The 25,846-nt window shown below is 45.3% G+C and overlaps 1 protein-coding gene and 1 long non-coding RNA gene across 4 annotated transcripts in view; one reads left to right on the top strand and one right to left on the bottom strand.

The window, feature by feature from the left end:
- Positions 1 to 712: 712 nt before the first annotated feature.
- Positions 713 to 25,846, bottom strand: part of Rbbp5 (retinoblastoma binding protein 5) — a 50,317-nt gene continuing 25,183 nt past the window's right edge. The window contains exons 13-15 of one of the 2 annotated variants that reach the window (XM_050179153.3): positions 14,748 to 14,853; positions 9,380 to 9,529; positions 713 to 931 (exon numbers count right to left, since the gene is read on the bottom strand). In XM_050179153.3, the coding sequence (XP_050035110.2) occupies positions 888 to 931; positions 9,380 to 9,529; positions 14,748 to 14,853 (300 nt within the window). In that variant the 3' untranslated portion in view covers positions 713 to 887. Of the gene's footprint in view, positions 932 to 9,379; positions 9,530 to 14,747; positions 14,854 to 25,846 lie in introns of those variants that run through there. The other variant, XM_055071264.2, reaches the window with a different exon arrangement.
- LOC129385137 (uncharacterized) lies at positions 938 to 25,520 on the top strand. 2 transcript variants are annotated; one of them, XR_008612720.2, is made up of 2 exons: positions 938 to 2,015; positions 25,066 to 25,520. It is a non-coding gene; the product is annotated as an uncharacterized lncRNA (long non-coding RNA). The 2 variants fall into 2 exon arrangements; XR_011894842.1 differs by having other exon boundaries at positions 938 to 2,164.

Raw genomic sequence — 25,846 nt, 5'->3', positions numbered from 1 at the left:
AGGTAGATGTGTGTAGCTACTGCGGGCGAAACCTACTATGACAGGAAGCGGCGCTACTCCTTTTTCATTGCTTAATGAGCGGTACTCACTCTTGCCGACGTTCCAGTGCTGAGGCGCTTTCTTGAAAGGTTAGCGATGCAACGCTGGCGTATGAGCAAATTACTGCATCCTCGATGAAAGCCGTACATCTCGAAGTGCCGGTAAAACGTACGGACAGTCGCAGCAGCGGTCGGCGAACTTGGCCACACAGATTCATTCCATTCCTTATAATATGCCAGTCACTATTTTTGCAGCCAACACTGCACAAGTCTTCAATCCACATGATTCAATCCAGCAGGATTGGAGCACAGTGCGTTAGCGAAAACTTAGTTGCATTTCCGACAGCTGATCGCACAGAAGCAAGGTGGAAGCGGTAATGGTTTCGTATTTGTGCGCTGTCGCCGAGGCCACGTGCGGCGCGCAGCCCAAAGCGCCATCTCGTTTCTCTAGAACAAACTGCTCCGCGAAAAGGGTCAATAAGCACTGGAAATTCTGGTCTATAATGCTACAGTAAATCTCTTGTAGTTTTCTAGTGTGAGTACTGCACTGTCAACATCGCGAAGTTCAAAGGACTCACGTTTTTGGTGGTCTATGTGCGTGTGCCCACCCATTTTTCTATCTCGTAGCGAAATAAATGATTTTCTTTTCATGCGCAGCGAATAATACAGCACGGTCGGATAAAAACAACGTTTTTATTATGACATCGAATTCGTAATAAAAAAAAACGAATGCAATACGCAAGATAAAAAGTATGCGCGGTAAAAGTTCGCGAAACACGCAACAAGCAGCCGGTATGTTCGGTATGTAATGATGACGATGAGACGCGGCCGCGGAGAGATGTCCAATGATCACGCTGGAGAGTTGGAGCCTTCGAAGCTGCCTCCATCGATGTCTGAAATGAGAGAAAGAAAAGACAAAACTTTATGACTCTTTCATTTCTAAATACAGCAGGTTATCGCAGAAGCTGAAGTCGCCGAGTGCCACAGGAACAGTGAAAATAGTCACAAATAGACCTGCAAGTACACGACACTGAAATGAGTATCCTGCACTGTTCAGAGGGCGCTACGACGCTTTCATTTTTTCGCCCCAGCATCGCCGACATCAGCCGCTAGAGATGTGGCGAAAATGACATGCCCGCCATTCCAAACGATGGTAGTCACTTTTAGTCACTCGACTGAGCGTCATGCTCTGCGCTTCGACGAGGTCAAGCCCACGATTGTTCACCAAGGAGGTTAAAGAAAAACTGTTGGAGTGGAGGGATAACTGCATGCTTCACGTTACTGAATATTTTACACGAGCTTTTCATGACGAACAAAAGAGCGAGGGGTACGCTAGTCTGTAACAAAGATGCGTTTATTGTATTTCTTTTTAATGCGTTACCTCGACGTGTTTCGCTCTTGATCAAAGCTTTGCAATGTGGTGAGCGCGATTTAAATCAGGGGTCCGGGACCTCTAAGAGGTACGACGTAATGCTGACGCATTTCTTTCGCATCTACGCTAAGTCGACGCTGACTTTACTTTTTTATGAGAAGCTTTTTATTAAATGTTTCCGCCCACTTTGCGTGGACGGCCGTGTGGCCGAGTAAACTTGGCTTGGCCGATCCCCGAAACAGCGTAATCAAAGGTGGCGACTTGTCTGGCCGATCATGACACCAGTACACCCTAAAGTACTGACTGCAAAAATCCAGTGCAACATTGCGCGCACCGCTTCATCAGTGGCTGCAGAAAACGTTCACGGGAGCGCGCGCGAACAATCAGGTTTGGAGAACAATGGACCGTTGCTCTGTACCCTCTCTTTCACTTCTTGCTGCTGGCTTCGCCCGAGTTCTCTTGGAAAACACACATGCGTCATCCTATCCGTTGTAAGACGCGTCGGCAAGATGGCTGCTCGGAATGTTCAAGACATGTAAACTTACTGCAGGCGCTGTTGGTACGACACACGACGGATCGCATGGTTCTTGGACAGGAGACACACGGTACGGCACGGCGTCCAACACGGCGAGCTACGCGTCTAAAATATCGCTTCTCCGACTATTGGAACCTGTCGGAAGCTTACTGGACGCGGTGGTCGATTCGACGCGCATATATTGCGCATGGGTCAAGGTCAATTCACATGGTCGCGAAGGTGAGGCTGAAATGCGGTTCCAAACCAATGATTAGCGACGTCAATTATATGGTAGTGCGATTAAATCACCACCACGGTGCAGGAATATTATAATATTCCTACACCATGATCGCGAGCACATCTCGCGGGGCAAACCACCACTTGATGAAAATTATGCGTTCTATAAGTCAGCAATGGAAACATTCGAAAAAGTACAGGCAATGTCATTAGAACTGGGAAATGTGAGGTCACGGGCTGTTTGCTTCCATCCGCGAATAATTATGAGTACGAAACTGTGTTGTCTTTCTGAAGCTTTCTCGTTGCGATGCGTGCTGACATATGTCGAGATTGTATGTATTACCGTATTGAACACTGCAATGCCGTCAGAACTCTCTTATGCGTAGCCATAAAAAGTAATGGAAATATACCGGGTGTTTCTAGGAACACTTTCATATCTTTTTCTTTTAAGTTGTCTGTCGCAGATAGCACAATTCTAGTGCATGAGGCAGTCTACTCGAAGAGGCAGGCAGTACTTACAAAAACAATTAAAGTGCATAATGACCCAATTAACAAGAAATAACTCATTAAGTTTTAAATAATTACCATATGGCACATATTGTAATTTACAAATTCTAGCCGAGGAGTTCGCAAGGCGGATACACTCAGAACGAATTCTCAGGATGACACCAGTTTCGAGATATTAATTCCCGAACTTTGCGGAGAAACGCATTGGCGTTCCAGTTGCTTTTGTGCTTCAATGCATAAAACGATGTTTTCTTGAGAAAGTAAGTGGAACGACAGTTCATTTTTAGTACACGTTTGACGGCGCATATCTCGTAAATTGTGTCATCCACATAATTCTATTCAACTGGATAAACCTCGCAGTCTCAACCGCTAGAGTTCGTAAATTGCAATATGTGCCACTAGATGATTAGTTCAAACTTAATTACTGAATTTTTGCTAATTAGTCAAATTATGCATTTCAATTTTTTTTGTGCAAGTAATATCTGCCTCTTCATGTTCATGAACTAGAATTGTGCTATCTGCCAAAGGCAAACTTAATAAAAAAAAAAATTGAGAGTGTTCGTTGAAACACCCTCTAAATAGTACTGCCTTATAATATTTGATTAGTAACTTCATTTTTTAACTGCCTTTTCACTAAATATTATGTTTTAGCTATGGCTTCCATACCAGAGGAAGACTACAGGTGGCACGCGTGCTGTGCTAGTGAAGATTAAAGTGTGATTTTTGGAATTATTTCACTATAATGTTGACTTCAGTGTAACACCGAAATAACAGGTGTGTGTTGGTGCCAAAAACACGTGCATATGGTGCTTAGTTCGAAATCTGGGTGAACCCGTTGCTCTGAATTCGTGCAAAACGCTCAAGCCTCACACCAGCGCAATGCGTGCCGAGGCCAGAAAGCGAAACCCAACCCCAGGACCTTGCAAAGCGTCGACAAAGTGGAGCCACAAAGCTAAGTATGAAATACATTAAAAACGAATACACGTACCGTATTGCCGGCGGCACTGGCATCAACGCCCGCCCGGCTGACCGTGCAAGCGAACGAACAAGCAGCGTACGCGACGAGGCGCAGCGACAGACGTCTGCGTGACGCTATATATATATATATATATATATATATATATATATATATATATATACACGCCTCACGCACGTCAACGAGCGCCCATATGCATATTATACCGGCCAGCTGCATTTGCATAAATCTGCACGCACCGACAGGCCTGAGCTATAGCGGCCTCCCACAGGACGCACTCTTCAAACGCGCGAAGCAAGCTACGAGCATAAAAAAAAAAAGAAAGAACAGCAAGACGGCGCGTAAGCCGTCGGGGCTCGGACTTACCTGTCGCGAAGAGGAATGCCAAAGGGGGAGCGCGCGGTTTGTGTTCTGTCTCGCTAATACCGGGCAGCACTGTGGTACCTGGTACTAGCTACTCCTGCCAGTTTCAAAGAACAAATACGCAATGGGAAGCACTCGTGGCCCTAGCTTTGGGTATCATCTTCGCGCTGAAGTCAAACGAACTACGCTCACTTTCGAAGGTCGAGACAAACTTCAGTTTCCGTGACGCCGGCTTCGACTTCCGTAACGCCGCACGGAACTAAAGTGCGACGAAGTGTAATTTATGCAAACAGAAATGGAGCAAAAAGAAACGTCGAGCCGCTGAGGGAACCCGCCGGCTAATGACACTGGCGTATGTCGCAGCCCCGCTGACGCTAATAGACGTTTCCAGGTAGGGATGCACGGAGGATTGCCGGCTTCCGAAAACGGCAACAGCGGCGGTATACACGAAGACGAGCGGCAATATGGCGCGTCAACGCGAGCGCCGCTTGTGGCTCGGCTAATCTTAGCCCTCTTTTTTTCTCCCCTTCAACTCACTTCAACTTCAACGTACTGAACCCCGTGCAAACATTGACCCTTTGCGCCCCACGCTTTTTTAGCCCACAGCGAGAACGACGGGTCACACAGGCTTAGCGCAAAATCTCTTAAAGCTCATGCAGAGGCTTAACGCGGTCCTTCCCTGGGCCACCGCTAGGCGATGTGCGGCATGCAGCACCCAGAACATAAGCTTGTTTTATATAAGGACCTTACCAGGACACGGAGGGCTGCTCCCTCAGCCCATATATTTTACCAGAAAAAAAAAAAAAAACGTAAGGGCTAGCGAAGCCAGCACCGTCACTCAAGAAGACTGGCTGGTCTACCTCGCCTGTGCGTGTATGTCGTCTTGTTCAGTGCAGCACGCGCGTAAAGGAGAAGAACACGGAATCATAGAGTTTCCTACAATTGCTAGAGAGAGAGAGAGAGAGAGAGAGAGAGAGAGATAACTGCGGCGCTAGTGTCTACGACAGCTGCAAGCAGGGCAGCTCAGCCAGCATGGCAATAGCGGGTAGTATACATGAATTTGACTAAACCTGGTCCTTATGGCTTTAAATGGTTTCGTGACTTTAAACGCGATTAACTTTTACGAAAGTACTGCGTTATAAATAATTCAATAAGGATTATTAAAAATGTCCGACGGCATGTATTCGAACACAGGGCCTCTAGCACAGAAGCCCGATATTGAAACCATTACGCCACGATCGCATGGACAAGCGGTACCACTGCGATTAGCAGCGACTATGCGCGCTTGCAGAGTCTTATTACCTTCTGCATTAAAAAAAAACGTATAAATTTCTTTAAATATTTAGGCCAATTTAGGCCCAGACCAAGCGCAATAAACGAAGTCACAAGAACGTCTGAAGCCCTAAGCACGAAGAATAGACAAATACACGTACTACCCATCACTCCCATGGTGGCTGAACGATCGCAGCGTCAGAGTTAACCTTTAGTAATTGTAGAAAACTATACACGGAACCGACCAGCTGGTTCACAAGTATCGCCCAAAGTTAACAGCTTCTAGTCTTCCGCGATTTTCGATGCACTCAACACTTACGAGGTGCCTTTGCCAGAACAGTTGTGCAGCGTAAACATTTCTGTACGTCGTCCATACGTGCTAGCGCCAAGCAGGTTATCTCCTTCATTAGCTTATGCCCTTCTGATCGCGGATGGCGCTTTCGTTTGCCTGAGCTTCGGACAGCTACAAAGGCACCTGACGTCATTTCCTCCTTCTCCTGCTCTTGGCAGTTGCCACTTTTGTCGACTTCTGTTCGTTATTCCACGACATTTAACACTGCCATTGTAAGCACCACGCGACATCATTCCTGAAATATGAGCTGTCTTAAAATTTAAGAAAGAAAAAAGAAATGAAGAGGAAAATACGGGCAAGAAATAAGCCGCAATTGGTAATACGCACTTTACTTGAAGCCGATGGCACAAGAACAAGAGGCATACGCGAGCATTTATCAGCTCAAAAATGTCGCGAACCCCTACCTCGTACACTGCCAGCATGACATCCCATTTCGAACAGATTAAAAAAAAAAAGATAACTTTAATACTGTGGACGGATACGTTTCACGTCCCCATTCACTTCGTCAAGCTAGATAGAGCTATGCGTTCCGGCGATGTGACAAAAGTTAGAGCACCATTATTTAGATATGAGCAGCATAATAATAAGTGTAAGAGTAGAGCTCAATGGCTTGGAAAGGCAAGAAAAATTCATGATCGCCAATCAGCCTCGAGTCTGTGCAGGAGTACGTTTATCTAGGTCAGTTACTCATAGGGACCCTGATCATGAGAAAGAAATTCACAGAAGAATAAAAATGGGTTGGCGTGCATACGGCAGGCACTGTCAAATCCTGACTGGGATCTTACCATTGTTGTTGAAAAGGGTATAATCATTTCATTCCACCGGTGCTAACATATGGGGCAGAAATGTGAAGGTTAATAAAGAAACACGAGGTAAAGTTAAGGAACGCTCAAAGAGGGATGGAGCGAAAAATGTTAGGCGTAACTTTAAAGGACAGGAGGAGAGCGGTGTGGATCGTAGAGCGAACGGCGATAGTTGACATTCTAGTTGACATTATGAGAAAAAAATGTAGGTGGGCAGGTCATGTAATACGTAGAGGAGATAACCGGTGGACCATTATAATTACACAATAGGTGCCAAGGGATGGGAAGCGCAGTTGAGGAAGGTAAATAATTAGGCAGGATAATGGAATTAGGCCATTTGCAGGCGCAAGTTGGGATCAGCTAGCGCAAGAAAGGGTAATTGGAGATCGCTGGGAAAGGCCTTAGTCCTTCAGTGGTAATAAAAATAGGCTGGTGATGACATTTTTCCATACCTCCTTGCTTTTTCGCGAATAAGCGGGGGAAGACTCGCTTAATGTTTGCGCTAGGTCGTACGCCGTCATTCGAGGACACAACGCTAGCGCAGTAGCGCCTTCCACCGAAAACCGAGCCGCCACCGGCAAGGGGTGAGGCAAGGCGCCGTTCCGCACACCTCGGCAGTTTACACCGATTCCGTGCAGTGCAGTGAAAGCTAGGGGTGGCATCAGCCAACCGGAAGGGCTCCTCCATTGTCCGCCTCTGAAGGGCTTTACGGAAGGATTACCAGCGCACAATGGGCGATCCCTCCTCCCTTATCCGGAAAGAAGCAGGCGGCATTCGTTACCGATTGGTTGACACGAGCCCTAGCATTCGCTTCACTGCATGGCGTTGGCGAGACGAGTCGACGCCGGTGGGCGAAAGAAAACGACTCGGCGAGGCTGTTCCAACGGCGAACGAAGGCCCGGGTAGTGAGTGCGGAGTTACGCTCCCGATTCGCGACGGGTCGGGAAAGGAAAGCAAGTACGCCGAAGGGTGAGGTAGTGAGAAGTGGCAGGCGAGTGGAGATGGCGCAAAAGAGGAAGTTCGAGCGGGAAGCGGCAAGCGCAAGCCCGGCCACGTCAGGCGCAGCCGCAACCTTTTAGGCGACGGCACAAACGAGGGCCTTCGCAGCTGCTGCCGCTGTACTTCTGTACACGAGATGTAAACGACCTGCACCTCCGCTTTTCTAGACGAGCAGTGGCGCCATTACGCGCCACGCTTTAACCAAGCCGCACGTACAAACGAGAAGAAGGGAAAAAAGAATAACGCGTGGGGGAGTCAACGGACTCGCGATGCAGCTTAACCACGTAGACGCAATGGGCTGACGCCAAATAATCTTGCCTTTCATGGGCCACAACACAGCTGCTGCAATGGGCGTTCACACACGGTGCCTCGGGAAAAAAAGAAAAGAAAGCGAAAAAAAAAGAGAAAAGAAAACAAAAACACGGACTCGAAATGCCGGAGAAGTGAGTGAGATAAGGAGTTCATTATTTTGCTCTTTGGCGCTTTTGTTCGCAACTCCCAACTGCTCTTTTTGTCGGGACTGTCTTCCACTGCTTCCCTGCTCCGGAAATGGAACCATGGCGGTCTTGCAGGGCGAGCTGCCCTTCGTTCTTGCAATTTTCACTATATTGCTTCAGAACGACCCGAGGTTTAACAGCTTTAACAACGTTGAATACTTCTGAATCAATCGCGGCGGCACCGATGCCGCATCGATGCACAAACATAACGCGGCTGTTCACCCTGCTCGTCAGGCATGGAGTTCACTCAGGTGCCAGTTCGGGCATGTTGCTAGGGCCATGAATGCAGCTTTTTGCGCACAAGACGAGGACAGAGAAGAGGCAAAGACACACGAGCGCGGACTTACAACAGTGTTTGACAATGTTTCAGAACAGTGTTTTACAACACTCTTGTAAGTCTGCACTCGTGTGCCTTAGCCTCTTCTCTATCCTCATCTAGTACACAAAAAGCTGCATTCGAGCATGGCCTCCCAGATCGGGTGGCGAGCCAGATGGCTACGATGTTATAGGCCACGTTAAAAATTAAATTATGGGGTTTTACGTGCTAAAACCACTTTCTGATTATGAAGCACGCCGTAGTGCAGGACTCCGGAAATTTTGACCACCTGGGGTTCTTTAACGTGCACCTAAATATAAGTGCCACGGGTGTTTTCGCATTTCGCCCCCATCGAAATGCGGCCGCCGTGGCCGGGATTCGTTCCCGCGGCCTCGTGCTCAGCAGCCTAACACCATAGCCACTGAGCAACTCGTGCGGACGGCGCGACGCGCTTATTATAGAGGTGCCACTGTAACTTCAGTGTTGTGCACATCTGAAAAGCGTGAGACAGACAGATGCAAATGACAAAAAGGCAGGGAGGTTAACCAGAGTTAAAACCTCCGGTCTGCTACCCTGCACTAGGGGACGGGGAAGGGGAAGTAAAGACGGAAAGAAGAGCGGTGACAAAAATAAAAGCGTGAAAAAAAAATGAAAAGGGACGGAATGGGATCATTATAGTCTTTCTAATAGACCACTGCCACATAAAAAGGTCAACAAAGCCTTGACCGACTTTCGGTGCGACGACACTTCATGTCGGCATTCCAAGAAGAGCCAGCGAAGTCTCCCGAATTACAGCGATACGAAATGCTTACGGCAACACAGCATCAGCGAGAACGACGACGACGACGACGATGAAACACGCACAGATCGACTTCCCACGCTCTACTATTCAAATCTAGTTTTGCTTTACTTTTAAGCATACGGAAAACCGTCTGTGTTTTGGCCAATCCCCCATAGTGGGTATGCGCCACTGTTTAGGATACAAGACAAGACAAGACAAGACTCGTCCAAATCGCAGCTGTCACGCTGTTCCGCGTGAAGCGGATTAAGAAAAAGAAAGAAAACATCGCCAGAGCAGGCGGCTGAATTAACAACACGCGCCGGGATAACGGGGAAAATGAACCGCCACGAACCTTTGAGTTTGGACAGCTTGGAAGACCTGGGCGACTTGCCCTCCTGGCCGTAGCCGCCGCCCTGCGCGCTGGCTTTGCTCGGCTTCTGGCGCGGCTTGCGCGGTTGCTGGCTCTTGTCCTTCACCTTGGTGCTCAGCAGAGGGTGCATCTCTGAAACAACCGCGGCAGGAAAGGAAGGTCAAGTGTGGGGGAGTCATTGTCCTTTGACGCCCCCTCAGAGGACACGCGAGGTCTTTGAAGAGGAACTAAAGGACGACGCAGGGACGCAACATGGCTCTCCGCGATTCTAGGATTATCCTGCAAGGAATATGACCATGGAAACTGCCTCCTCGTACACTCGCACCAAACGCATGGACTTGGCCGAGGATTAGCATTTGCAGAAGACAAAAACTTCGTTAACGTCACGCCACCGACTTGTGTACGTAAAGCGTCATTCTGAAGGTTCCCACTTTGTTACGTCTTTACGTGATGTACTGCACCAGTGTGCGTGAAACGAAGTAGTCCACCGATTGGAAACATGCGATAGCCCTCGACGCTTAGTATTTATTTTTAATTATATCAATTACTTTTAATGGACTTAACGATGCGCAAAGAAAACGTAACTGCTGACCTGCATAGTGCGTTTGGTGCACTGCTATGATTTGCATACGTCGGCGTCGGCAGCGCATTTTCGCGTCAACAACGACATTCCATTCGAAAAAAAAAAAAAAAAAGAAACCGGTGGTCGCACGCATCTTCTCCAATCAGCTTCCTACGCCGCCAGAGGACAATTTGAAACCACGAATCCGGTGCGATGACGCTACGGTCGGACTACAGTTGATTTAGACCAGCTTGGCGGCAAATAACCAATGACAGCGTTCCGCTGAGGTCTGAACATTCGTCCAGCGAACGGTCCCTCTTGCGGTGAACACGGAACAATAGACCATTTTCTCATTGACTGTCAAAGATATTCTGAATTGCGAAAAAGAACATTAAAAATGCCGTTCCGCCTTCTTAGATTAAACTTAAATGTTAAAAATTTACTATCTTTGGGGGCCTCGACCCTTGGGCACAGCGACAGGAAGGTTGGAAATGCCATCCAGGATTTTATTGCAGGGTCAGAAAGATTTCGACTGTAAAATCAGAACTTGAGGTTTTGTTATATTCTTCAAAATCCATTACATTAGCTGCATTTTTTTTCTCATTTATTCTTGCATTCTGTTAAAATCATAAGCTAGAAACACATCTCATTCTTTTTTATTATTATTATACGGAGCTACCCGGTTCTTGGCCAGAGTGGCAGATAGTGGCAGAGTTCTCAGTCAGAGTGGGTATGTGCCACTAACGTCTAGGCTCTACAGCTACTACTTCACCAGCGATCATGACCCTAGTTATGGCATCCCGCAGGCATCGGAAGCGCGTCTTTTCGCTGACCCGAGTAACCGTGCACTCTACACTCTAAAAATAGTTGCACCCTTTGGGGTGTATATTTGTCCCACAACGATAATCGTCATCTGTCTTGCCCACGTTTCCTTTCTTTAACGCTGCGAGCCCGGTACTTCCCAGTCACGAACGGCATGCACGTTATCAGTGTGACGCAGCATTCTCGACAGGAAAGTAGCGAGCGCCGAGTTTTCAAGAAAGGAAACGCAAGCAAGGCAGATGACGATTATTGTTGTGGGACAAATATACACCCCAAAGGGTGCAAACTGTTTTTAGAGTGTACACTCTAAGAAAAGTTTACACCCTTTGGAGTGTATCTCTGCCACAGAACGATAATCGTCGTCAGCCTTGCTTGCGTTTCCTTTCTTGAAAACGCCGCGCCCGCTACTTTTTTGTCGGGAATGCTATGTCATGCTGATAACGCGCATGCCGTTCGTTACTGGAAAGTACCCGGCTTGCCGCGTTAAAGAAAGGAAAAGCAGACAAGACAGATGACGATTATCGATGTGTGGCAAATATACACCCCAAAGGGTGCAACTGTTTTTATAAAAACAGTTTCACCCTTTGGGGTGTATATCTGACACACAATAGTCACCATCTGTCTTGCTTGCGTTTCTTTTCTTGACGCCGCGCTCGTTACTTTCCTGTCGAGAATGCTCCGTCATGCTGATAACGCGCATGCCGTTCGTGACTTGGAAGTACCGGGCTCGGAGCGTTAAAGAAAGAAAAAATCTGGCAAGACAGATGACGATTATCGCTGTGCGGCAAATATACGCCCCAAAGGGTCCAACTGTTTTTAGGGTGTGGTGCGAGTGACCGACATATGGAATCGAAACTCTAGCAGCCTTCCACGAATTTGTTCAACGTTTGTTCAACAATTTTACCATGTTCGTTCAAGACATGAGACAACCAAAATGGTAACGGCAGTTAAATTTCGTGATATCACCAACGTCCTCTTCGTTGCCAGACCAATTAGTGCTATGAAATTCCTTCCAAACTTAACTTCTAGCGGCAGGAAAAGGGAAAATTTTTTTTTTCTTTTCTTCTTCTCTTCTCTTTATTTTTCTCTTTTTGAAGCTCTTTATCGCGAGATCGTTTATACTTAGTTATTTTTCTCTAATATTAAATTAAAACAAGGCTTTTTTGGTGCAGTTCAGTTTGACTTCAGCTGCAGACTGTCTTGCACTGCCATGCAGACGTCTATTGAGGCTTCTCCGACTACGCTGCTGGGGGTGCCGCTTGTGGAGCGACGCGAGTGATACATTTGCCTTTTGCCAGCGAAGAGGATGCCAATGTTTCCATTGGTTACGACATTCCATATCAACTGCACTCATTTCTTTTTCCTTTTTCTTTCTTTTTTTCTTTCAATTTCTCTGATCCTGCGATGACAGTTTGTAGGCTGCGTTCTCATGATGTGACCAATCCCCTTCGTAAAGCACGACAGCTACAGCTGCTATTACAACTATTGCTACTCTAGATCTGTCAGTTACACTAGATACTTAAAGCCATCACCCTGCTTTTAATTCAGGGGTTACGAAGGTGCAAGCTTCCACACTGCTAACACCACTTACTCAACTTCGCGTATTGAGCCATTTTCTGAGTGCCAAAGGGGACAAACACATGGATATGCTCTCCTGCTACAGTATACTGTAAATGACATCAAAAGGGTTAACATAAGGCGAATTTTGCTGCTCTGTACAGCCTCTTTTCAGTATGCCCTAATAAGACACTGGTCAGCTTGTTGTCCCCCATTCAACATTATTCATTCATTACTTTTTTTCTTCCAGGAGAGGTTCCTATTTACACAGATCAATACAATTATATTCAAGTGTATAGCTGGGAGCCAGTACCAAGACACAAGGGAAAGGGGGCAAAGTTGAGCAGTCTAGAATACTGCCATTTCCTTCCATATTCTTGTTCCTTACACAGGCTCTTGACAGAGTACCAGTTGGTGCGAGTACGTATTTGCTGAACCTTCTTAACTCGTGAAAGATGAGAAATACTACCCGACTTAGGACACCTGGAGAAATAGCCTACACGACTACCATTATTTTTACAGTATACATCTGATTGTTTAATGATATCCACTGTGCCTCTCAATGTCAGGGTTATAGTTTGCCAAATATGAGGGGACTTGGAGCAATGAAAATAGCAGAAATTTTTTAAAACTATTTTTCCAGAGACCATTTCACAGTGGCTTCCACGACGATCCCAGCTCTTTTATTTCCTTTTACCAATGGTCAAGAGTAAAGAACTGTCTGTTTTTCTAAGACCATGTCTTACTTTTACAAACAAGGCTGATCCAAAGAAACATAAGTTTTATATATATATTTTTTTCTTACTCATGCGTGCCCACCCCTTCTTAACATAATTCTATATCTATGTTAAAAACACAGGAATTTTACACATCATAACTGTAAGATCATAATTTTAAGGACACCATTTTGAATGAACAATTGCTTCAATAGTTCTGCTAGTGAGTGGCAGTCTGTTGGACTTGCATCAAACAGGTAATTTTCTTAAATTAATCTCAAAGTGATCTCAGGTCTGTGGTCAGCACTTAGTCAAAATTTCATATCAAACAGCAGCTTGACCTGGTCTGCCTATAACCCAAGTTCCTCAGGCTGTCTGAAAGACAAGGCCCCACCACCTCTTTCACGAGGTAATAAAGAAAGCAAGAAGTGCACATATAAAACAGCAAGATTCCTGAAAAATGTGCAACTAGCTATGTACCTGAGCTATCTCTGGAAACATAGCACAGGGACTAACTAGCCAAGCTTGACAAAACACTGCTGAGTGACAATCATTAACCTCTGGCAATAAATGCAACATTCTGGAGCATTATTTTTCTGAGTATGTCAAATGGTTCAATTGTGTTGTTACTGCCTGTACCACCTGGAAAGGACAACTCTATGCATACAATTACTGTTATATTGTATTCCTAGCACCCTGTGCAAATTTTTGAAGGTCTAAGCCTTGTACAAAAACTCCTGCCATCTCTTTTCATATGGGCGCTCCTATCCATTTAGGTAGTCATTGTAACCCAGAAATAGATAGTTCTTAGGACTTCAGAAACTGACTAAATCACAGAGAAAGTGAGAGACAGTGATATCCTTCACCATAAAACTGAAAGGGAACAAAAAACGAAAATAGGACAAACTGGCTTGGATAACTAATGCACAGGACAACGTTTTTTATCTTCTTTGCTTTTAACTTTTGACCTTTATAAACTGACAAAAACTGTCACTGTTGCCAGAAGCGGCACATTTTCAATATTTTGCTGTGGCAACTGGATGCAACAGACACTGCTCACTGATATTGCACTCAGCCTATAACAAGCAATCTAGCTTTGTAATAGAAATAGTTATAAAAAATGCAGTGTTGCAAGCAAGCACAAAAAAGAAATTAAAGTTGTAATTCGACAGCAGGTACAACACCAAGACTGAAACTTTACTTGATCAGACAAACCTATTCATTACATTGGTTAGCTCTTTGGCAGCAACAGACACATTTAATGGTCACCCCTAAAGCGCCACTTTGCAGTGAACAGTACGATAGCGTTTTCATAGGTCACGCTGTCCATTACAAAATACATCTCAAACGTGCTCACACAGAATGAAATGAGCCATCAAAAAATGGGTAGTCACTCGAAATGACAGCTCTAACCAACAAAGAGTGAACAACATGTTTTACATGCATATCTACAGTCCACAACTCCTCTACCATCATTATTTTACATCAAGGTTGCAGCGTTCACAAAAAAAAAAAGTGTGTTGCTGTGATGAAAGCACCATAGTTTCCCTTTGCCTCTGACATATACGAGAGCTTTGTTTCTCATCGACAAATTCTGCTCATATGCCATACTGAAGATCACTGCAATCAGGGTCAAACGTATATGTACGGACACTCTCCGTGACACATGAGATAGACATTGTAGTTTCTCTACCCCCAACAGGAGCGTCTTTCAGCTCTATGTCGTAGGTCTTGGGTTTCTTCTTCTTGGGTGAGTCCCCTTGGGAACTGGGTCGTTTTGTCCCAACCTCTTCTGTGGCCTGAAAGAAAGTGGTGCACGACCATCACTGAGGAATAAATATCTATGGACCCAAATTAACTGTAATATTTGCCATGCACAAAGTTATTGTGAAACAGTCTTCACGGATCTCACTAGTATGCAGCTACCAAGTGAGAAGCTACCAGCTTGAAGGAGATGCCCCACCAGCTTTCCATACACATTAAAAGCCAAAGTGACTTACCATGTACCGAATGTAAACAAAATACACAAAACGCAACTAAGCTACATTCCCGCACGTTTTCCACTGTTCATTGTTGGAATTCCATTGTCATCATGTTAAAGGCATAGTACCTAAAAATGAGCTGCATCGTCATGATGTTAGTGCCGGACAATAAGCTACAACAAGCATTGCACAAATTGTGGCAATTAAAAGTGGCCTAGTTCTTTCATACTACGGCGCACACGGATAAGCAACACCTTGAGGGAGCAGGAGTACTTGTTGTATTCATAACAAGGTTTAGCTAATCAAGTTATGTGGCAAAGCATGCAACACTACATGCCATATTCAGAAGCAGGCAATTGAAATGGCTTTACAAAGTGTGCAGAGCAAATACAGTAAGTAAAACCTGGTTGATAAGATCCCATTTTGTACTATTTTTCAGCGTAAACATTTACATTCAAGAAAACAAAAAATGGCTCAATACAGTTACGCTTCTTTTATAAAAGTAAAACATTCTCAGAAAACACTATCGATGTACATTCAGTACATCGCCAAGCTGTGATCATATATTATGGCTGCTAAATCCCATGTAAAAAGAAGGCACAAGATCTGTGCGATCGAAAGCAGTAGGCACTTGCTACGGCAGTTTTCCCGCAGTGCTCACCCACCCTTATCACGTGAGAAGCTGGTACACGCTCAGTTTCCTCTTGCTATGGCAGCATATTTCCTCATGGGTCATTGCATTTTGCATTCACAGCTATCGCTGCCAAACCTATTGCGATAAGTATTTTCACCTGTTTCACAGCATGTATGGCGTAGTACCATGGGAAGTGTACTGCACGCTTTTAAGAGGCGATAAACTAAACATGCCACCGTTCCCTGCTGCAGGTTGCGCAAAGATAATGTTATCATTCATTCCGGCACTATTGTATTACAGCCTTGTCAATCAGCTCGTTTTCATTTCGGTTTCCTGTTGCCACCTTAAAACACAAGACAACAAAGCGCGTCTTGCCTTGGGCTGCTCAGGCCCCACCAGCTTCATGCACGTAGGCATCTCATGGCGCAAAGATTCTCGTTGGGTGGCTACGTCAAAAACTTCCCGCCAACATGCCCCACCCGAAGAAGCTGCTGACTCAAGCCAAACTTGAGGAGCGCAAATTTAAGATTGCCGAAGCCGCAAAAACCACAACGTGCATCCCTGGCCGCTTGAGCCCTAACAGTTCGGTGGGCGCTGGCATCTCGTGCTGCAACCATTAGCCAATGCTTCACATTATGCAGGTGTCAATTACAGTTGAGTCTGCCAAATTTATTACCAACTTCTGATTATATGTTTTCCTGGTTAGTACGTTTCTTGTAAGTCTTTCCAAAACGTATGAATGAGGTTCTGCTGTATACATAACTTAAAGTCAGAGCAAACATTGAGAGAGATAGAGACTATGGCTGCTTTTGCATAGCAAGGAACTCTCCAGCCTCTAAAGGCACCAGAACTACTTGTTTGAACACAGAAAACATAAGTAGAACCTCATTCATACATTCTAGAAAAATACGCGAAAAGAAGCTATCCTGGAAATGTACAATTCAAATTCATTGTTTTGCCTGAAATGCATCAAAAGAAATAGCAAAGTATTCGACTATAACACAAAGTAAAACTCAGTTTTATGGGCATTGTAAATTGCAGTAAATACACTTAAACCTCAATATAGCAAACTTCAATATAATGAAGTATTTAACTCTTCATAACCTCTTGTCCATAGAATACCATGTATTTAGAACCTCAATATAATGAAGTGTGTTTGTATGCAATTTCCATATAACGAAATTACACTGCCACCGCAGAGGAATGCCGAGAATATAAATGGAAACTTCTGTGGACGCAGATGGTCAAATGATTTAATTACAAGTGGCTGCTTGCAAATGCACCTTTTAAAGCGACTGCCAAAGTGGAGTCGCATCATTTTCCGTATAAAGCCCAACTGGAATAAGATCTTATCGCACCCCATGCATTGTGTGCTTTAGGTGCGAGTGAAAGTGTGTGAGGGTCAGAGTGCCACATTCTCACGCGAGCAAACAAAAAGAGGAGGAGGGGAGCAAGCTCGCAGTAATGCGATCAAGCGTGCGAGAGGGGGCAGGGCGGAGTAAGTGGTAGGTTAGCGCGTCTCGATTTCTGGCGCGCGTCTCAACCGTGGCTGCACATGGCTGTAAGCACAGCTGAGCACGTACGCAACTGCGCGTCCTGTTTGAGAGGTAATATGCCGTGTGTGCAAAGAGCGGGCGTGCCAAGATGGCGTGGCACCATGTAAGCTGTCTTACCACACATTTAGTATTTGAGATTGCGTAACCTTGAGTTTCAGGGACCCGTTGGATTGAGAGGCACCCGCCGTGGTTGCTCAGTGGCTATGGTGTTAGGCTGCTGAGCACGAGGTCGCGGGATCGAATCCCGGCCACGGCGGCCGCATTTCGATGGGGGCGAAATGCGAAAACACCCGTGTATTTAGATTTAGGTGCACGTTAAAGAACCTCAGGTGGTCCAAATTTCCGGAGTCCCCCACTACGGCGTGCCTCATAATCAGAAAGTGGTTTTGGCACGTAAAACCCCAAATTTAATTAAATTAATTTGGATTGAGAGGCAGACTAAGCATTCGCTCCCCACTGCCGGCGCTTTTTCTAATAGAGACATCCCAATGCGGGTAGCACTACCAGCTGCAGGGGCGGAGTGCATGCGAAAAAGTGACTGGCTTCGCTTAATGCATACTGCCGAGAAGATATCGTCGACGTACATGGCATGAAATCACATAATTCGTCGCCGACTCCCAAATTTCTGAAAATGTATTGTTTTCTAATCCGAATTTGCTTTTTTCGATTGCCCGATAATACAGGATATTCTGCGGCCCCTTTACGTGTAAGAAAAATTGATCGGCGACTGTACTTATTTGCATAAAAGGTAGAATTTCAATAGAACGAAATTTTACGGACTTCATTTTATCGAGATTTAACTGTATTCGCTTACTAACTAAAGCGCGGTGTAACGCACCTACAGACACAGAGTTCACTCGACGACCGCGAGCACTTGCCATTACAACGCTGGCATGATGAGCGCCCGAAGCAGGAAGTGCACGTGCTTATCACAAAGTGAACATTCCATGCTGTCCCCCGCTTAAACATTTCAACTACACCATGCCTCCAAAACTTAGCCGATCACCTGACATCTAACACTGGGCCCATCTTGAAGCCACCAGCTTTCTCGGCACGCCCTATCCATGTGCAATCTCCAATACATAGCGTGAAGACCACTTATGCGCTCGGTCATGTGCACTCGTTAATGTCACCTTTAACATATACTGTGCAGAAAGACGATGCATATGAAGGCATAATGTCTCGCCACTGGCCTCATACTCGCGGAATATCACATGACACACCCCACAAACCGAGCCAAGGTAGCTGGCCAAGCAGGCCATGCATGCTAGCAATCAACACTGGCAGTCTAAGCTTACTGGCAATGTCTAGGCACTTTCTATATGGATTGTAGTCGATGAAAGTGAGTACATTGACCCTTTCTTGAGGGACAAAGACGTGTTTCCTCAACACCATTGCCACAGCTGCCAAGCAGACCAATGCAAGTGTTGCAAGTCCAATGAATGAGTGAGCTGTCTTCATGACCGTGCCATTCCTGGCTGTGCAAGCAGCTCATGAGGGCAGTGTGTAGCTTGTTTAGCCAATGCGACACCTGTGGGCTGCTTTCCTTTCTGTAAGTTATGCCCATTCTCACCGGTCCCACTCATTGAAGCAGCAGGGACCGGCGGCGCATTTGGGTTATAACCTATTAAACGCATGCAGTAAGCTTCTGACAGCACTACCCCACACACGCTGTGAAACGGATAAGTGAAGGTGCTTATCACAAAAGGGTTGGCGGCAATAGTTGCAACGATCTGCAACATGCAACGATCTGCACCTCGACCATGGCCGTGATTTTCTAGCAATGACTATGATATTCCTTACCACGCATTTTGCACTTCGTCAGTAGTCAGGGCAACACTATGCACGAGTTATTAACAGGATCAGCTGGCCACGAACAGTGGATGTAAAGAGTGCCATAAAGCGGAAGGTGTTGCTACAATATAGCGGCATGTATCTCGATCATTGTATCTCAATCATGCTGCCGCTACAGATAGATGAAAGTGCAGTCAACACATCTGCCCAATTCTCATCGGTGACTACTAGATCGACAAGGCTTCACTGGTTTCGATAAAGCGGAGCACCGGCAACATGGCCGACAATGAAGTGGGTGACATCTCAAAAGAAAAATATCCCTATATCTGCTTGACTCAGTAGCCGCGCAGGTCACACAGTTGGAGTCCAAATCATAGTACAATGCGCTGTAAGGTGTCCGAAATTTCGGTCATCCTTATAAAGTCTACAGGGCTAATGGAAGTGCCATGAGGCTGTCTGAATTATCAGTGTCCGAATAACCGGTTGTTGACTGTATACGGATCTTGCTCACAAGACTGTGGTTGCTCAGCATCTGGGTCCTCTATGACGCACAGCGCTTTATTGTTGCTGGGACTTGGAGAATACTGATGCTCCTGGTTCAGCCAATGAATAATGAATAACTGGAAAAATCATCAATATGCTTATAATGTCCTATGTGGCCTTCAGTATCCAGACATATCAACGCATGGCCAATTTGTCAGCCAACATCTGATAGAGTGGTAAGATGAGGAAACAAATACTGAGCTTTAAGGTGTGCCTGTCTGAACATACGCATTTGCGAGGCAGCTGCATGGTACTATCTAGGGCAGGCATGTACCCAGGAATTCTTTCGCAGGAGCCCACTCAAGGTAACTTTTCTATGCAATAGAGGGGAAGGGGGTACCTTTACTGGTGCAATTGTGAATAATGCCCACCGTTCGCCATAAGGATGTGCAAACCCGCAAAAGAGAAATGAAATAAGGTGTATCTCACAGGTATGCCTGTGAGATACACCTCTCCTTTTCTTGACAAACAAGGAACCACATCAAATGGACTCGCACAGGAAAGATGAGCAGGAAGAACACTGCCAAGGGCAAGTAAACAAGCGAAAGTGTAAAATAAAGATTTCTAGTAGTGCTTTTTGAATTATGTATCTCCGTAAAAATTATAGAGAAATATATATTTGTGGAACAATCACAGTTCATTTGGATTCCTCGTTTACTGCTCTATCAAGTTAAGTGGCAAAACTGACTTGTGCTGTTATTTGGGAAGTTGCGTAACGGTGCGTGGCCGCCAGTCCTGTACAACTCTGTAGAGTGCAGGACGCTGCGTTTCTAGACGTACTGCGCCAGCCGCGGATAGAAAAACACCCACATAAGCATAGCAGAAAAGTGCCTACGTCAGGCTAGACTGATAACGATTGAAGTGTCATTCAAAACACACAGAATCATTCTCCACTTCCGACGGCATTTTTTCTACTTCCTTTTTAAATAAAAAGATGTTGATCCATAAATATTTTCACAAAGAATGGTTCAACTTGTTAATTTTTGCTTTTCCTTCCTGTCTGGCTGTTGCCTCGGCTCTCTCCCTTAGTAGATGGTTTAATTTCTCAACACTTTGTGACTTTTATTTCCAGTTGCCAATCTTGCACGAAAAGTGCCGTACAATTACGGAAAATCAGACGAGGTAACGGGTGACATTCATATTGCTCATGGGTTTAACGGTTATTGCAGGGCTGGATGATGGGCGCTGTTTCGCTTGATTTTATTTTCCACCTTATCTAACCCATATCATGTGCATAGGGTTCCGAGGATCTGCCAACGTCGCGGCGAGCCGTCATTCGAGGAAATAATGAAGCAAAAGGAAAAGTTAAATGCAACTGGTGTTTTCTCAGGCCACAACTCGTTTCACGAGCATACAGACCAGCTGACTACGAGCTGAATCCCTTTCATGGTCTCTGGATCAGTGTAAACAAATAAGACTGGACTAACAAAGCAACAATGATATGCATGACCGTTGCAATAGATGCTGACAACAGAACGCATATCTCGAGTCAATCGCGCGGGCACCGAATCGATGAGAAAACTGGCCTTCACACCCCAGGAGATACCAATAACTACTGCCACCCAAAACAAGTGAAAAAGGCAGCAAAATGTTGACCACCTGATAGCTGTCAAGGGTCAAGATTGATTTGGCAGCACTTTAGGAATGTGTGCGAGGAGTGGTGGCATGGGCTGGGGGTTATGCCGCTTAATTTCAAGGGGGGAGGGACACCCCCCCCCGGCCTCTCCCTGGATACGTGCCTGATCTAGGGGTGTTCTGCTGTAGTTTTTGCCAAATCCAGGTTCTCAACGTTACAGTGTTTGCTACAGCATGTCTTGTTAATAATGTACCTGGTTGTGATGTGTCAAGTGCGCGAGTGCCGTGATCGGAGTGGGTTAGCCATGCGAAGACAACAATGAGACGCAGCAGTGGTTGCACGAACACGCCGAAGACATGATTCGAAGACAATGACAACAAAGGTGACACGAGGCGTGAATTCAAAACATGAAGCGTTTAGCCAATCAGTGGCCTACACAGCAGTGCCGAAGGAGAAAAGAAGAAAAAGGAATCCTGGGAGACGGAGAACAAGAAGCCAGTGGGGAGCAAGGAGTTTGTCAATGCTCAGGCCACAGGAGGGAAGTCATCGGGTGTCAGGCCCGTGCTTCCTGCCTCCTACAGGATCGCCCTGGTCCTACAGGTCTGTCCTGGTCCTACAGGTCGTCCTGGTCCTGTAGGACCACGGCGACCTTCCAGATGCATGGTCACCACATTCTCCTGATTGCACGCAGGAAGGTGCCGATGGATGTGGGAGAAATGAAGCCCATGCACAGGGAGCAGAGGTGAAACCACAGGACTTGGGAGTCCAGTTTCGGGACCTCTACCGTGCCACGGCTATCAGCCCATGTTCCCAACATCACAACTGAACTTCCTCCTGCATCAATAGATCCCTGGTGCTCGCCTGGGGGTGACCAGAATTTTTCTTCAACAGTTTCTAGCTTCGCCACCACTACTCCGCTCTGAGTATTGCCTCCATCGCCCCCTCTAGTTCATCTCGCAGCTCCAGTGCAGACCCTGAAACTGTAGGCCCTACAGACTCATCTTTTCCTAGTAAACTATTTTTTTTGTGCATTTGATTAGTTTGTAGAGTTGTTTTTTCTTCTTGCTGTATTTTCTTGAATGGCTTCTGTGGTAACAAATTACTTTGTCACTTCATGCACCGAGTCTGTGCCTTAGCAGCGATTAATTCATTCAAAGAACCTCATCACACTGAAACATGTAATTGGTTGCTGAAAAATGTAATTGAATTACTGTGAGCGTTTCCAAGTAAACAGAGTAATTGTTAAATTACAAATTTACCACAAAATGTAATTGATAACAAGTAATTAATTACATGGAATTTGATATGTGCTTGTCTGATTTTCTGTTACTGGAAGAAGAAACCAAATGCGTGCCAGTCGTTTTCACGTCACATGGGCAAGCAAGTACTGCAAGAAAGCTGCCATAGCGGGCGGCTACTGCTCTCAATTACATGCTTCTTGCACTTTTTGTTGTCCTCATGGGATCTAGCAGCCAGAAAATAATGATACGATCACAGCTGAGCGATGTACTGAACATTGTTGCCGAAAGATAATGTTTTCCAGGAACTTTTTAGCTGGTAAAAAAAGTGAAGTTGTAGTGCGTCATTTTTTTCTGTTTTTGACCCCGAGAATTGGTTCCATGAAATCGTACTGAACGTGATCATATCAATAAGGTTCTACTGTATTTTATTGGAAGCTTTAGCTCTAGCTTATACAGCCTTTTCCTTAGACAGAGGACACTTGCAAGGCCACTCTTCAATGTGGCACACCTTGCTACAAGTACAGTTTGGTGAGACAGCTACTCTCAAAATTGTGGATGAGCTGAAGTGTCTTCCATGAGGGTGCATAATTCAATTGCTTTCTTTCCACATGCTGTCTGTCAACAGATAACCTTTTGGGTATGAACAAGAAAAGTCCTAACACATTTTCAAGGCCTAAATACTAATGGACATTTAAGAGGCTATTCCATACATGTAGATGTCAATTATGTTTAAGTACTGTGTTTTTGCAGAGTCTAGCCCATAGTGTTTGCTTTCTTGATTTTTTATCTGTATGGACAGGGTAGAATTCCACAGCAGTATTTGCACCATCCTACAGAGGCATATTATTGATGTTCCTGCAAATAGATAGTGACCCACTAGCTGGTTGCCAAGCAGAGCAGCAACTCCCATCAATTACAAAAGTGACAAGTAAAAACCGCTGACAGCTCAGCGTACGCAGAGCTTTCATGTTAAGCAGCTAAAGCAACCCCAAAAATTGTTTCAGAATGAAAATATTATACTTTGAGCAAAAAAGACACAAATTCTGAGACACTAACAGACATTTCACTCAAATAAAACAAGGTTGGTCGGAGTTAAGAAATTTCCAAGCAAACATTACTGTGCATACACGTTTGCTGCTACATTATACAGATCTATATTAAGAAATTTGCGAATGTAACAAAGTGTCTTAACCCTTTCGCTGTCACGGACGTACCGGTACGTCATCGCGCTTCCCCCCCCACGGTGTCACTGACGTACCGGTACGTTCTCTATCATGCGTTCAAAATTTCGCGCCTGAGCGCAAAGCTGGCGCTCCTGAATTGGCCACGCTATCTGTTGACTCTTTCTACAAGTTCGTATATTCTCCCCGACCTGTGTTAACCCATGTATTGAAGAGTACGGTGGGACTGCCACTCCCCACTTTCTCTTTGCTGAGTGGCGCGGTGGCTCCGCGTTCGCTGGATCATGTCGCGCGCGTGTGGTTATGGGTTCAAGGGTTGTTCTGCCATCTCCGCTGGTTTGAAGGTATTTATTTTTCTTCTGTTGGTGTGTCTGCTACGCCGCGTCAAGTTCAGGCGCACGTGCCGTTGCCTCTCCGAAAAGAGTGACTCGATTGCTGCTTTCGCTCTCTCGCCGAACCCTCGCTTCCAACTTGCAGCAGTAAACGTAAAGCCCTTCGAACGTTGTTTAGCCTTTTTCCATCTCCCTCTGTCTTCTTGATCACGCAACGTCCCATTTCTCTCCATTGTGCGGGCGACTGAAAGCGCATCCTCCCAGCGCGTGGTTACTTTCGGATGGCTGAGCGCGCGGGACCTTCGTCTGCTCATTGGTGCGGTGGCTCAATTCCGATTTAGAATACGAGCCGAGCTCGGATTCGGACTCGGACAGAGTCGCATGCGAGGAAGAGGGTTCCGCATCGTCAGATTCGGATGTTGAAAGGATTTTATAGTCAGGTTGATGATGATGATGATCTTTACTAACAGCAGCTGCAGAACACTGAAATGTGCATATAGCATTGACTACGTTATTTGTATACCAATCATAATCAAAAATAAATTGCTATGTTCATTCCCTGTTATGCTCGTTCCCTGAAACCAAGCCGACACTGGGGGTGCATCATGGCCAAAAAGGTCCGACAGCGAAGGGGTTAAGGTACAAATGGAAAGAATCGTATTGAATACACTAATTGCGATAGTATCTTGTATTGTATTATGATGTATTATCTTTGTACTGTATTATGATGTATGTATCTTTGTTCAGCCCTGTTTTTCAATTTGTGTGTGGAAACTAAATAGTGTTTTACGACTCTAGCGCCGTAGAAAAATAATTTCCAAAATTTTGTTGCATGCTGTGCTTTATTTAAAATAATACTTATTCGAAATTTCACGACGGTCGAGGCCGTGGGTGCACCTCGTGTTCACGTTGCAATGCACACCGTTGCGACGTGCAGTTATTGCATGAGCGACCTTGACTCCACAAATGCTGTTAGATTTAAGAGCTTTTAGGCTTTATGTCCACATGAGAACTTTCACAGTTAGTACCAGTACGCACACATACAAATTTGGTTAGCGTACACAGTTGTTTCCACAGCTGATCGCCCACAAACTCGTTCAAGTGCACTGCCCCTTCAAGCGTGCTGACCGGTTTTTAGCCCATAAGCGTGATCTACATTTATTTGTCCACAGGTACGAACAATCCAAGGGCGACCTTCTCGCGACAGCATACAGCCCTACACTACCGCCGGCTAGGCCCAGCAGCACTGCCTCATCAGTAGCTGGCAATCAAAGTTGAGGTATCATGCCAAGTCAATGGAATGCTTCACAATGGCTTTACAGCACATGAAAAGCAGAGGAACCACCTCGACCATGAAATGTTTTCTTTTTGTACTTCTTAGAAACAAATATTCAGTGTTAATTAACTCTTTAAAAGATCTTGGCAACCTAAAGTTGTCACGAGCAATTGTCACTTTTTGACCAAAATCTGAATGGCTGCTTTCTTACTTCTAAACATAGATGGCAATAGACATACTATTATCATCTGTTTTATTGAATTAGATTTTACACATTATTTGCAGTCACATTTGTGTGTTCTAAATATGTTATTCAAGCATATCACGTGAAATAAATGAGTCATTATAGTACAGTTTTCTTTCTTTTTTAAAGGAGCTCTTAAGGGGTTAAAGGACTTCACCATTCAAACATTTGTACTCATCAGCGAAGTAAAAATGCGCAGTGCAACTGTGAGATGAACTAAGATAAACAAAGCGCAAAACAACATGTAAGAATAGATACAGGAGAACTAGAGTGATGGTCAAAGCAACTGTTAGTAAGTGCTGCCCTGCTTTTACACAGTTGAGCGCTTTAGTGCGAATGTTTAGAGGTAAGTTTGAAACCAGGCGACAATACGGTCAACCAGTTGCTGTACATTAATTTATCTTCGACAAATAATATACTATAAGCATAGGCA

Source organism: Dermacentor andersoni, chromosome 5 (assembly GCF_023375885.2).
Source record: "Dermacentor andersoni chromosome 5, qqDerAnde1_hic_scaffold, whole genome shotgun sequence".
Lineage (NCBI taxonomy): Eukaryota > Metazoa > Arthropoda > Arachnida > Ixodida > Ixodidae > Dermacentor > Dermacentor andersoni.
The sequence above is the reverse complement of the archived record's forward strand: the minus strand, read 5'-3'. Positions and strand labels throughout refer to the sequence as shown.